The sequence below is a fragment of the Salvelinus namaycush genome, chromosome 11 (genome assembly GCF_016432855.1).
Source record: "Salvelinus namaycush isolate Seneca chromosome 11, SaNama_1.0, whole genome shotgun sequence".
Taxonomy (NCBI): Eukaryota; Metazoa; Chordata; class Actinopteri; order Salmoniformes; family Salmonidae; genus Salvelinus; species Salvelinus namaycush.
Window position 1 is genome coordinate 19,455,680 of NC_052317.1, and position 12,039 is coordinate 19,467,718.

Consider the following 12,039-nt stretch of genomic DNA (forward strand, 5'->3'; position numbering starts at 1 on the left):
ACAGAGCTCTAGAGTTCCTCTCTGGAGATGGGACAACCTTCCAGAAGGACAACCGTCTCTGCAGCACTCCAACAATCAGGCCTTTATGGTAGAGTGGCCAGACGGAAGCCACTCCTCAGTAAAATTCACATGACAGCCCACTTGGAGTATGCCAAAAGGCACCTAAAGACTCTCAGGTCATGAGAAACAAGATTCTCTGGTCTGATGAAACCAAGATTGAACTCTTTGGCCTGAATTCCAAGTGTCACATCTGGAGGAAACCTGGCACCATTCCTTTGGTGAAGCATGGTGGTGGCAGCATCATGCTGTGGGGATGCTTTTCAGCAGCAGGGACTGGGAGCATAATCAGGATTGAGGGAAAGATTAACGGAGCAAAGTACAGAGAGATCCTTGATGAAAACCTGCTCCAGAGTGCTCAGGATCTCAGACTAGGGTGAAGGTTCACCTTCTAACAGGACAACGACCCTAAGCACACAGCCAAGACAACGCAGGAGTGGCTTCGGGACAAGTCTCTGAATGTCCTTGAGTGGCCCAGCCAGAGCCCGGACTTGAACCCGATCAAACATCTTTGGAGAGACCTGAAAATAGCTGTGCAGCGACGCTCCCCATCTAACCTGACAGAGCTTGTGAGGATCTGCAGAGAAGAATGGGAGAAACTCCCCAAATACAGGTGTGCCAAGCTTGTATCATCATACCCAAGAAGTCTCAAGGCTGTAATCGTTGCCAAAGGTGCTTCAACAAAGTACTGAGTAAAGGGTCTGAATACTTATGTAAATGTGTTTTTTTAGTGGTTTTTTTCATAATAAATTAGGAACATTTTCTAAAAATGTTTTTTCGCTCTGTCATTATGGGGTATTGTATATTGATGAGGAAAAAAACAAACAATTTAATACATTTTAGAATAAGGTTGTAATGTAACAAAATCAAGGGGTCTGAATACTTTCCGAAAGCACTGTATATATACAGTATATATGTATATACTGTATACTCCGGAGGGACTGTGAAATGAAAAGTGTTAAAAAGAAAATTATCTTTCTCCAAATGGTTCTGGTAGAATAATGGTTTACCCTTACACATTACAAGGGGATAGGATGCCGCTCCTTCTGCTCCACCATTGATATTTATAGAGATTCACTCATGACAAGCACATCAAAATACCAGACAGCCAGTCAAAAACGTGGGCCCAGGGAAACTAGCTAGTGTCGCAGAGGAAATAAATCACAGCTGAACTATGACGGAATTTTTGAAGTTAAGTTTTTTACTCTTTGACATACCCTCTGTGTCTGTCATTCCAATGCTAGGAACCCAATACTCCTCTGGTTTTGTGAGTGTTTATATCAAAATAACCTCTCAGAGACTAATGCTTTATTGGCGAAGTAGATTGTGTATGTGTTAAAAAATACTGATTTAGGATCTTAGAGTAGATATGAGTGATAATTATTAGAGTGCTGTCACGCCCTGACCTTAGAGATCCGTTTTATGTCTCTATTTTGGTTTGGTCAGGGTGTGAGTTGGGGTGGGTATTCTATGTTCTATTATTTGTATTTCTATGTTTTGGCCAGGTAGGGTTCTCAATCAGGGACAGCTGTCTATCGTTGTCTCTGATTGAGAACCATGCTTAGGTAGCCCTTTTTCCCACCTGTCTTTGTGGGAAGTTTACTTTGTTTATGTCACATAGCCTTTAGCTTCACGGTTTGTTTTGTAGTGTTTATTGTTTTGTTCGGCGTCTTTTCTAATAAAGAGAAAATGTACTCTCACCACGCTGCGCTTTGGTCTACTTCATTCAAAGGCCGTGACAGAACTTCCCACCACCGACGGACCAAGCAGCGTGGTAAGGAGGAGCAGCGTGTTCAGGATTCATGGACTTGGGAGGAAATCCTGGACGATAAGGGACCCTGGAGGCAGGCTGGGGAGTATCGCCGTCCACGGGAGGAACTGGAGGCAGCAAAAGCAGAGCGGCAGCGTTACGAAGGGACACGGCTAGCAAGGAAGCCCGAGAGGCAGCCCCCAAAATATTTTGGGGGGGCGGCACACGGGGAGTGTGGCTGAGTCAGGTTGGAGACCTGAGCCAACTCCCCGTGCTTACCGTGGCGAGCGTCGTACTGGTCAGGCACCGTGTTATGCGGTGGAGCGCACGGTGTCTCCAGTGCGCGTGCACAGCCCGGTGCGCTACCTTCCAGCTCCCCGAATCGGCCGGGCTAGAGTGGGCATCCAGCCAGGTCGGAGGGTGCCGGCTCAGCGCATCTGGCCGCCAGTACGTCTCTACGGCCCAGGATATCCTGCGCCGGCTCTGCGCACTGTGTCTCTGGTACGTCTGCACAGCCCAGTGCGTCCTGTGCCAGCGCCCCGCATTTGCGGGGTGAAGATAACCAGCCAGGCCGGGTTGTGCAGGCTCCAAGCTCGAGAACTCCAGTGCGCCTCCACGGCCCAGTGTATCCGGTGCCTCTGCCAAGGACAGGGCCTCCTGTATGTCTCTCCAGCCTGGTGAGTCCTGTGCCTGCGCCCAGAACTAATCCTCCTGTGTGTCTCCCCAGCCTGGTGAGCCCTGTGGCAGCTCCACGTACCAGACTGCCCATACGTCTCCTCACTCCAGTGATGATCCATGGCACGAAGCCTCCAGCGATGATCCATGGCACGAAGCCTCCAGCGAGGAGTCATGGCACGAAGCCTCGAGCGACGTTCTCCAGTCCGGGGCCTCCAGCGACGGTCTCCAGTCCGGGGCCCTCAGCGACGGTCTCCAGTCCGGGGCCCCCAGCGACGGTCTCCAGTCCGGGGCCCCCAGCGACGGTGCCCAGTCCGGGGCCCCCAGCGACGGTGCCCAGTCCGGAGCCCCCAGCGACGGTGCCCAGTCCGGGGCCCGCGACGAGGGTCCCCGCACCAGAGGTGCCACCAAAGTGGGGTGAGCCAGTGGTGGAGCGGGGTCTGCGTCCCACACCTGAGCCGCCACCGCGGATAGATGCCCACCCAGACCCTCCCCTATAGGTTTAGGTTTTGCGGCCGGAGTCCGCACCTTTTGGGGGGGGGGGGGGGTACTGTCACGCCCTGACCTTTAGAGATCTGTTTTATGTCTCTATTTTGGTTTGGTCAGGGTGTGAGTTGGGGTGGGTATTCTATGTTCAATTATTTGTATTTCTATGTTTTGGCCGGGTAGGGTTCTCAATCAGGGACAGCTGTCTATCGTTGTCTCTGATTGAGAACCATACTTAGGTAGCCCTTTTTCCCACCTGTCTTTGTGGGAAGTTGACTTTGTTTATGGCACATAGCCTTTAGCTTCACAGTTTGTTTTGTAGTGTTGTTTTGTTCTGCGTCTTTTCTAATAAAGAGAAAATGTACTCTCACCACGCTGCGCTTTGGTCTACTTCATTTGACGGCTGTGACAAGTGCATTGTTTTTGGGAGTATAAAAGCGCATGAACAGAAGGAAAATACAATGTCTACATTTCCAGTTGTTCTAACATTTTGTTGTTGTTTTTCCACCTCTGTCTTTACAGCTCCTATCAGGAACATCATCTGCAGCGGTTCCCAGGCTGGCCCACTGTCTGTGGACTGAACAGACACCATGAAGGGTCTATCAAGCAGCCGCAGCCACCACCATTTGGTCACCTGTGACCCTGGTTCCTATGATGCCCTAGGCCATGGTCACCACCCTGACCGCAAGCCCTACCTGATCAACCAGATGGACATGCCAATGTCCCACCCCTCTGACCACCCCTACTACACCCAGGTCCAGAGCCAGCATAACCAGAGGAACCACACTGCCTTCCCCTCAGACAGTAGTGTGGTGCCCTATGGGACCTTCCCCAGACGACACTACAGCAGCTCACACCACGAGCTGAAGGATCGGATGGGGATGGATGAGTGTGCTGTGGTGCCCTATGGTGTGGGTGTTGGTGTGGGTAACATGCTTCCCAACAAGGGCGTCAACATCCGCCTGCCAGTCAACCTGCTGGACCAGTTTCAGAGGCAGCCGTCGTTCACCAGGGATGGCTACCACACGCTGCAGTACAAGAGGACGGCTCTGGAGCAGCGCAACGACAGCCCCGGACGCATCCGCCACCTGGTCCACTCCGTCCAGAAACTCTTCGCAAAGTCCCACTCCCTGGAGGGGCCAAACTCCAAGCAGGGAAGCATCAATGGCAGCAGGAACAGCCCCGACAGCGAGACGCCCCCCACGCAGAAGCACCGCAAACGTAGCAAGAGCAGGGAGCGCTGCAAGTCGGCTGAGCCCAAGCACAGGAGCCCCACCTCGGGGTACTGGAGCTCAGACGACATCCTGGATGACCGAGACGTCTGTCACAGCCTGTTGCACAGCCCCACCGGAGTCATGACCATGGGCCGCCACCCGGACAAGTCCCAGTCGCAGTACTTTATGGAGGCCTACAACACCATCAGTGAACACGCCCTGAAAACGTCGCGCAGTAATAACGACGTAGTAAAACACACCTGTGTCCCCTCTCATATCCCCATAAGCATGGACGCCCAGCTCATGAAGAAGAGCTTGTGGTCGTCCAGTCTAACGGTGAGCAGGGCTCGCCAAGTCTACCAGAAGGCCTCAGTTAACTTAGATCATAAAGCACTAGTGAAATCTGAGGCTTGTCAGCAGGAGCGCTCATGCCAGTTCTTGCAGGTATGCAATTCTTTAAATTCACCCTTAAACCCAAACCCCCCCTTGCCCACCTACCTACCCCACTGGAGAGGACCTACCCACCTCTCCACTTTCATTTGATTTGAAGAGAGAAGTAAGTGCAAACCAGTAGTGGCCTTACTTCCTTTAGTAGGCTTTTTTTTTAAACCCATCAGTGACTGGCATTATTTCCTGTTTATAAACCTCTTAATTTCATAGATTTCCCAGTTTTTGGGTTCTTTAATTCTTTCCTAATAATTTTGTGTGTGTGTGTGTGTGTGTGTGTACTGTGTGAATATTCTCCGGAAGTTGTACACAAAGATTACATTGCCAAAACCATCACCTATAAAATTCCACTCACAAAACACGAGACACAGTTTGCACAACAGGAGCACAAATAGCACATCTCTAAATGGATCTAAGCACTCAACTTCAACTCAGTTTATTTACAGAAATATCCAAGTACTGATTATGAATTATTATGTTAATGTAAATAATATGTAAATATTGTTCTCAACAATAGTTCATCTCCTCTCTTTCTCACGCTCACTTGTTCTACACTGAATGTATTTTCTAATCACTGAATAGGTATATAATGTATACCAGACATGTAGGAGTGGTTTTATGTATGATAGGCTAATAGAAGACATTGAGACATTGAGTAGCAGTCAGCAACACTGTGAACCAGCACATTAGTGGGCACAGACCTAATTGGTCTGCTTAGATGTTTCCCATGTACTCCTTCATATCCTGCTACAGGTGAAGGATCTTAATTTGATTACCCTGTTGCAGGAGAACGTTCCTGCGATGCAGGATATTTGAAACTTGTAGTGTATTTGAGGTTTAAACAGGCTTCTGAAGTTAGTAATTTCCACTGTGAAATTTCAGGCATGATTTTCCCTTACGATAAATGTATCAACCACTACAAAAATGTCCATTAATTATAATCCACATAATAATTCACATTTTCTGCTGTAGCAAACAGGTTCAAATTAAGATCCTGTATCTCTTTCTGCTCTATATAGTAACTCTGTTCCCATAGAAACACCCACCAACAATAGTGACAGGATTGATTCGAATGTTGGGATAGGATAGTGGTAGCTGTGTTATCAGTACAAATGGAGACCAATTACCTATATGTCTGTGAGTCGAGTGCCATGTGAGGAAAGATGGCAAAGATTTTATGCAGCATTTTGAAATTATGTTAAAACAATATATACAAAAATAAAACTGGAGCCAAGCATTTTGATTTCTCAAATCTCAGATCTAAACTTCTAAATTAGTGTAGTTATTTTGACAGGGATGTTGTGTTGTGAGTAGACTTGTCGTGTTTAATGTTTGAGTTATGTATTTTAAAGCATTATTGATACTGTATTGTGGACATGAATGTCCAACAGGGAAGACCCCAGTGACAAATACACATGCAAAGTACCCAATTACTGACATATTATTGGAATTATTTGCTGCCGCCTTAGCCAAGCATCACAACATTTAGATCTCCACATATTCAGCCCCACACTGTGTACAGTGAACGGTTAGCTGCAGTAAATAAAAGTAACCGAAGCTGTTATAGTGGAGTTGTCACAACAACAAAGTGCTGAACACATAAAGTACGATATCTAAGATACAGTACATGTTAGTTCTGTGTGAACTTGTGAAGATAGGCCTATTTCTGTGCCGAGCATGTTATACTGTGTTCTACAGATGTAGGATCTTAATTTGAGCCAGTTTTCTACAGCAGGAAAATTATCCTGCAGCAACAGGAAAGGTGAATTATTATTATGTGGATGACACACTCACCATGTGTCATGTTCATAATGGTCATGTGAGGTGAAATGTGCATATTTTGGGATGTGAGTGCTCAGTCTGTTTGACCTGACGAAGATCCGTTTCGGATCAAAACGTTGTCAACAGCGAATTAGGAGCATAAACAGTGTGCGGGCCTTCCTGTTCTTTATGATTATAATTAATGGACATTTTTCTAGGGGTTGATGCATTTTTTGTTAAGGAAAATCAAGTCTGAAATTTCAAAGTGGAAAGTACCTTTTTAACCCTTTACAGTTGTGGGAATTGTCCTTATTGGATAGGGCTAAATTGAAATGTTTCTTAGAGAAGAAATATGGAACACATATGCATAACCATGGTATCAATTAAAAGGGAACAGTTTGGAGATTATGGGAAAATTATTAGACAAAGACTGAATCCAAAACTTAAAATACATTGTTGATTTTAGGTGCATTTTACATTTACTGTACTTTTTGCCGCATTTGTTGTTAACGAAATCTGAAAATACTCTGGATTCATTCAGTAACATGATAAGAATATTATTAAGGTGCAACATAACACCAAAAAATGAAAAGCGTTTGAGGGAGAGGTCTAACTTGTGTTTCCAAGGGGCCACATACCTCTTCAAAGTAATTTAAATGCACTTTTATGACTCAAAGGAGAGTCTTCAGCTATTAGGTGCTTTTTGAGCACCCAACCTGCACAGTTGAGGAACTACACATATCAAACTTGTAGTCGTTTTCTTTGAAACACAGCCCTGCATCCCCGCCTTTACACAATCCAAAGACGGTCCATTAAAAATCGCAATCTGGGTAAGGTGGGCATAATTTGAAAGCTTGTTCTATTGACTAGCTAAAATATAAAATACGATCTTACAGTGTTAGGATTTCACTAGGCAATTCAGAGAAGCAGGTCTTAATTTTAGTGCGCATAGAATGGCGTCATGAGTGCATTCAGATGTGTGGACCGCAGCAAATTTTCTTCAAAACACAACGAACATAGGCTTATTCTGGTCAGGGCAACCCAGGATGTAACACCATGTCATCTTGTAACTGTACATCAAACATAGTGATCATAAACGTTGACACTGTATATTGCATGAGTTTTATGATATGGAAATGTGAAGTGCACATTTGGACTCACGGATGTTTGGCTTCCTTGTATGACATCAAAGCTGTATTTATTATAATCCTCAATGTCTCATCTTTCAAAATACATTGAGTCCTCGTAATTTGCAGCATTTCCCTTACTCAGACAATAAAACATTTGCTAAATTTCCCCAATTAGCTGGAGGGGTGGGGGCAACTTCTTGTTGCGTGTGGTGCTCATGTTCAGAATGGCTGTCAGTCAAAACTCATACAGCGCTGTGAAGCAGAGACCCTGTGCTCTGACATCAGGTATAGCATTTTATTGTACAGCCACTGCGTTCTCATTTAAGCACTTATCAGTGTCTAAATCTGGCTACACCTCAAATACACTACAAGTTTTACATTTCCTGCATTGCAGGAAAGTTCTCCTGCAACAGGGTGACCAAATTAAGATCTTACATCTGTAGTGTGTGGGCATGCAGCCGCTCGGTGGTAATAGAGTAACTCTGCCTCCACAGCCTCCTTTTATATACAACATGCTAATTTCTGCTCTGGCGACAAAAGCCCTAGTAGCCTAGCCTGCCCAGCTCTGGCTGTCTCCCTAGTTACCAAGGCTCCTCTCCCTTTGCAGATTCATGTAATTACTAAGTCTTCGGAGGAGTGGGATTCTCTCTCCTCCAGCATCAACTTCGTCTCCAAAGTATTTTTGAATGCAGTATGGTAACTACCCAAATGGGTATATCATTGGAAGATTAATAGATACTCTCTGGTAACACATTCTTTCACTGTTTCTGAATGAACCTTTTAGAGAAGGGGCACCATAATCCCTCTCAGTATGGGCATATTAGTATTCCTATTAGCACATCAACTATTATACAATAAAGAATAGTTTGGAAGTTCAGGTTGTGCTATTGCTTGTGCCCTAGTTTTACTAATTTGTTTAACACATATGTATGGCTACCTCATTGTGTTTCTCCTTCAATCCATTATTTCCCTCACACCTATACAAAGCCTTAAAATACTTTGTTTCAAGTTAGCTCAAATGTTATACCACCCTGATGATGTTGTTTGAGCTCAGATAGACACCCTAGTTCTTTGTGAACATCCTCTTGATAAGTCTTTGTGTGCCCTTAGGGAGACTCCACACTAGCAGGTGCTCAGGTTGTCAGGAAGATGTTTTTAGTGTAATCATGTGAACTCATACCAGCCTCTTCCTTAATTACCTATTTATTATCTTCAATGCTCAGCATGAGAGATAGAGAGAGGTAGGGGTCTGACTGTGCGTTGGATGTTGTTGTGGCGCTGCGTTGGCCAGACCGGACCAGGTAGATGTGGGTTCATGGCGCCATACAGTCATCCGTGGAGGTGCCTGATGCCCTGTTGTCACCTCCTCTGTCCCCACAGGTGCCACAGGACGAGTGGAGTGGCTTCTCGCCTCTGGGGGGTAAGGAGGACGACATCCCATGTCGACGCATGCGCAGCGGGAGCTACGTGAAGGCTATGGCCGAGGAAGAAGACAGCGAAGACTCGGAAGGAAGTCCAAAGCCATCGCCAAAGGTCCAGGCCCAAGGTCGACGGGCCAGCTATCTCAAAGCCACCCAGCCATCACTGACTGAAATGACCACCTTAAAGTAAGACTCTGCGCTATGACATTTTAAAGTGACTTTGACTTACTTTCATTATCATAGTCCTTATGCTTCCACATTGTTTGGGGCATGATGTGTAGTATACCTAAATTACCCATTTACTGCAGTGGGGGAGAAGCATAGCATGAAGAAATCAGACAACCGTTTTAGGATAAGGTCATCCGACCCCCAGCTTTATTGGTACCGTTATATAGAGAGGTTGCTCGTAGCTTTCAGTATCACTCTGACACATCTGGGACTTCTAGCTAGAATTTGTGAATTCATTAAAGCAGCATCCAATTCAAGAGACAGCCAAGCCCGGCACCTGTGCATTTTCCCCTGCATGTCGTTCCACTCAGTGAGTAAAGAGTATTAATGTTTCAAACACCAGGGGAAATGACTGGAAGGTTCTCTTGACTGTAGATGAAGTGAGAAGCTATTTTAAAAATGAATGTTTCAGTTGAAAAAGTACAGTATATTCTAAGTTATATAATTATACTCTTATAGGTTTATTATAATCTTCACAATGAACAAATATGTCAATCCCTAGCATTGCAAACATCTCTCAACTTAAATTTGAAAGGATCTTTGACAGAAGTTGAGCTAAACGCACTAGGATTGTGAGAAAAGCACCCCTAACCGTGACTGTGATCCGTGTTCTAAATCAGCTTGTATTTCTGTCTGAAGCTCTGCATGCCTCATGACCTTTGATAGTGTACTGTGCCTCTCCTAGTTCTGTTGTTCATGTTATGAACTCCACTAGGCGTCTGAAACTGTTTGGCTGGCACTAAGTGATCCTTAGATTACCACATCTGCTGCCCGATGGTTACTGTACTGTATGTGGGCCATGCAGATGTACTACTGAACTTACTGTGGAGTAATGATGTGATCATCTACACTGATAAATCACCTTCCCGATGAACAAGAACAACATTGATTTATTACACAAAAAGGAATGTATTTAATATTTTAGGAGATAGATCAGTGTAATAGTTTTACACTTTTGTTTCATTTTCTCTCTTTGACGCCAGCCTACAGTAGGTAATAGGCTCCATAGACTTTGCACTAACAGCAGGGATATGATTAGGTTCTCCCCAGAAACACACCAGGCCTGTCTCTGTCTCTAATTAAGTACCCACACTGCTAGAGAAGGTATGGTGAGCCTGGGGACTTCTCTTTAAAAGTGCTGTACTCACAGATTGGAACTTCATTGCTGTGCTGTTGGACATGGATTACAGGCAGAGGGTATGTGTCGTCATTAATGATATATCCATTTTGATTCAGTTATCATATAGGCCAGTTTGGATTTTTTTATTATGGTGTTATGGTTATGTTTAATAGCAGTCGATATAATGTATGTGTCCCACATTTCTATGTGCATGTGTGAACGTATTCTTGACATTTATCTGTCTTCGTTTACTGCTTGTTAGATAATATTGGAAACATATTGGCTTATTCCACACCAATGACATCATGCATAACCAAATTCCTTAAGATCCCAACACTGAGGCAGCCGCAGCTCTTGCTTCGCCCTTCAAGCAGTGTAGTTTCCAACTTCTTCCATTTCTTTTGTTCTGGATGTAGTCGGAGTCTAGCTCCCAGAAGACTTGTTGGACCACAGTGGAGTTTCAGTAGGAGCTTCTGATCCAAAAGAACCATGCTGCAGCAGCAGAGTAGACATGGAGTTTAGACATAGAGTTTCTCAGGTGCCAGCCCAACCCAACCCAGCACTGTCCTAGATGTCTATTCTGCTTGGCTTCCCTCACTGCTGCTGCTTAGCCGAGGTGTCTGTCAGCACGGCAGGCGAGAAAGATTTGCGTGGGCAGCCTTAAGTGAATTTAGCTGTTTCTCCTCAGCACTGTGGTCGCTGGCTGGCCCGACCTGCTTTATGGGAGAGTGCATAATGTATGATCCCTTATTGATGTCACTTGTTGAGTCCACTTCAATCATTGTAGATGAAGGGGAGGAGACAGATTAAAGAAGGATATTTAAGCCTAGAGACAACTGAGACATGGATTTTGTGCCATTCAGAGGGTGACTGGTCAAGACAAAGTACTTAAGAGCCTTTGAACGGGGTATGGTAGTAGGTGCCAGGCGCACCAGTTTGAGTGTGGTTAAGAACTGCAACGCTGCTGGGTTTGTCACTCTCAACAGTTTCCCGTGGGTGTCAAGAATGGTCCACCACCCAAAGCACATCCAGCCACCTTGACACAACTGTTGGAAGCATTGGAGTCGACATGGGCCAGCATCCCTGTGGAACGCTTTCCACACCTTGTAGAGTCCATGTCCTGACAAATTGAGGCAAAAGGGGGTGCAACTTAATAATAGAAAGGTGTTTCTAATTTACACTCAGTGTATAATGAATGCAAGGAGCAGAGTGGACAAACATGGAGTCAAGGAATTAAGAGATCTTGTTGGACGTACTTAACTTACCATAGTCAGCATTAAGGAAATCTGATGTGAATGTGCACTGAGCATGTACATCTTGTTGTGATCCATTTTCATCTGGTTTGTTTGTTTTTTTTCTCCCCAATTTCGATCTTGTTTCATCGCTGCAACTCCTCAACGGGCTCGGGATGCGAAGGTCGAGTCATGCGTCCCCCGAAACGTGACCTGCCAAACTGCGCTTCTTAACACCCGCCCACCTAACCCGGAAGCCAGCCACACCAATGTGTCGGAGGAAACACTGTTCAACTGACGACGAGGTCAGCCTGCAGGCCCCCAGCCCGCCACAAGGAGTCGCTAGAACGCGATGAGCCAAGTAAAGCCCCAAATAAAGCCCCCCCGAACCCGGGTCTGTAGTGACGCCTCTAGCACTGCAGTGCCTTAAACCGCTGCTCCACTCGGGAGGCCCTTGATTATGTTTTGATGGTGAAAATTAGACACAGCGTGTTATCGAGCCAAAATAGACTATACCT

The 12,039-nt window shown here is 45.6% G+C and overlaps 1 protein-coding gene across 2 annotated transcripts in view; it reads left to right on the forward strand.

Annotated features, from left to right (window-relative positions):
- The first annotated feature begins 3,558 nt into the window (after positions 1–3,558).
- LOC120055543 (disks large-associated protein 1-like) overlaps positions 3,559–12,039 on the forward strand; it is a 37,339-nt gene continuing 28,858 nt past the window's right edge. For both annotated transcript variants that reach the window (XM_039003407.1, XM_039003408.1), the window contains exons 1-2: positions 3,559–4,626; positions 8,901–9,127. In XM_039003407.1, the coding sequence (XP_038859335.1) occupies positions 3,559–4,626; positions 8,901–9,127 (1,295 nt within the window). The remainder of the gene's footprint in view (positions 4,627–8,900; positions 9,128–12,039) is intronic.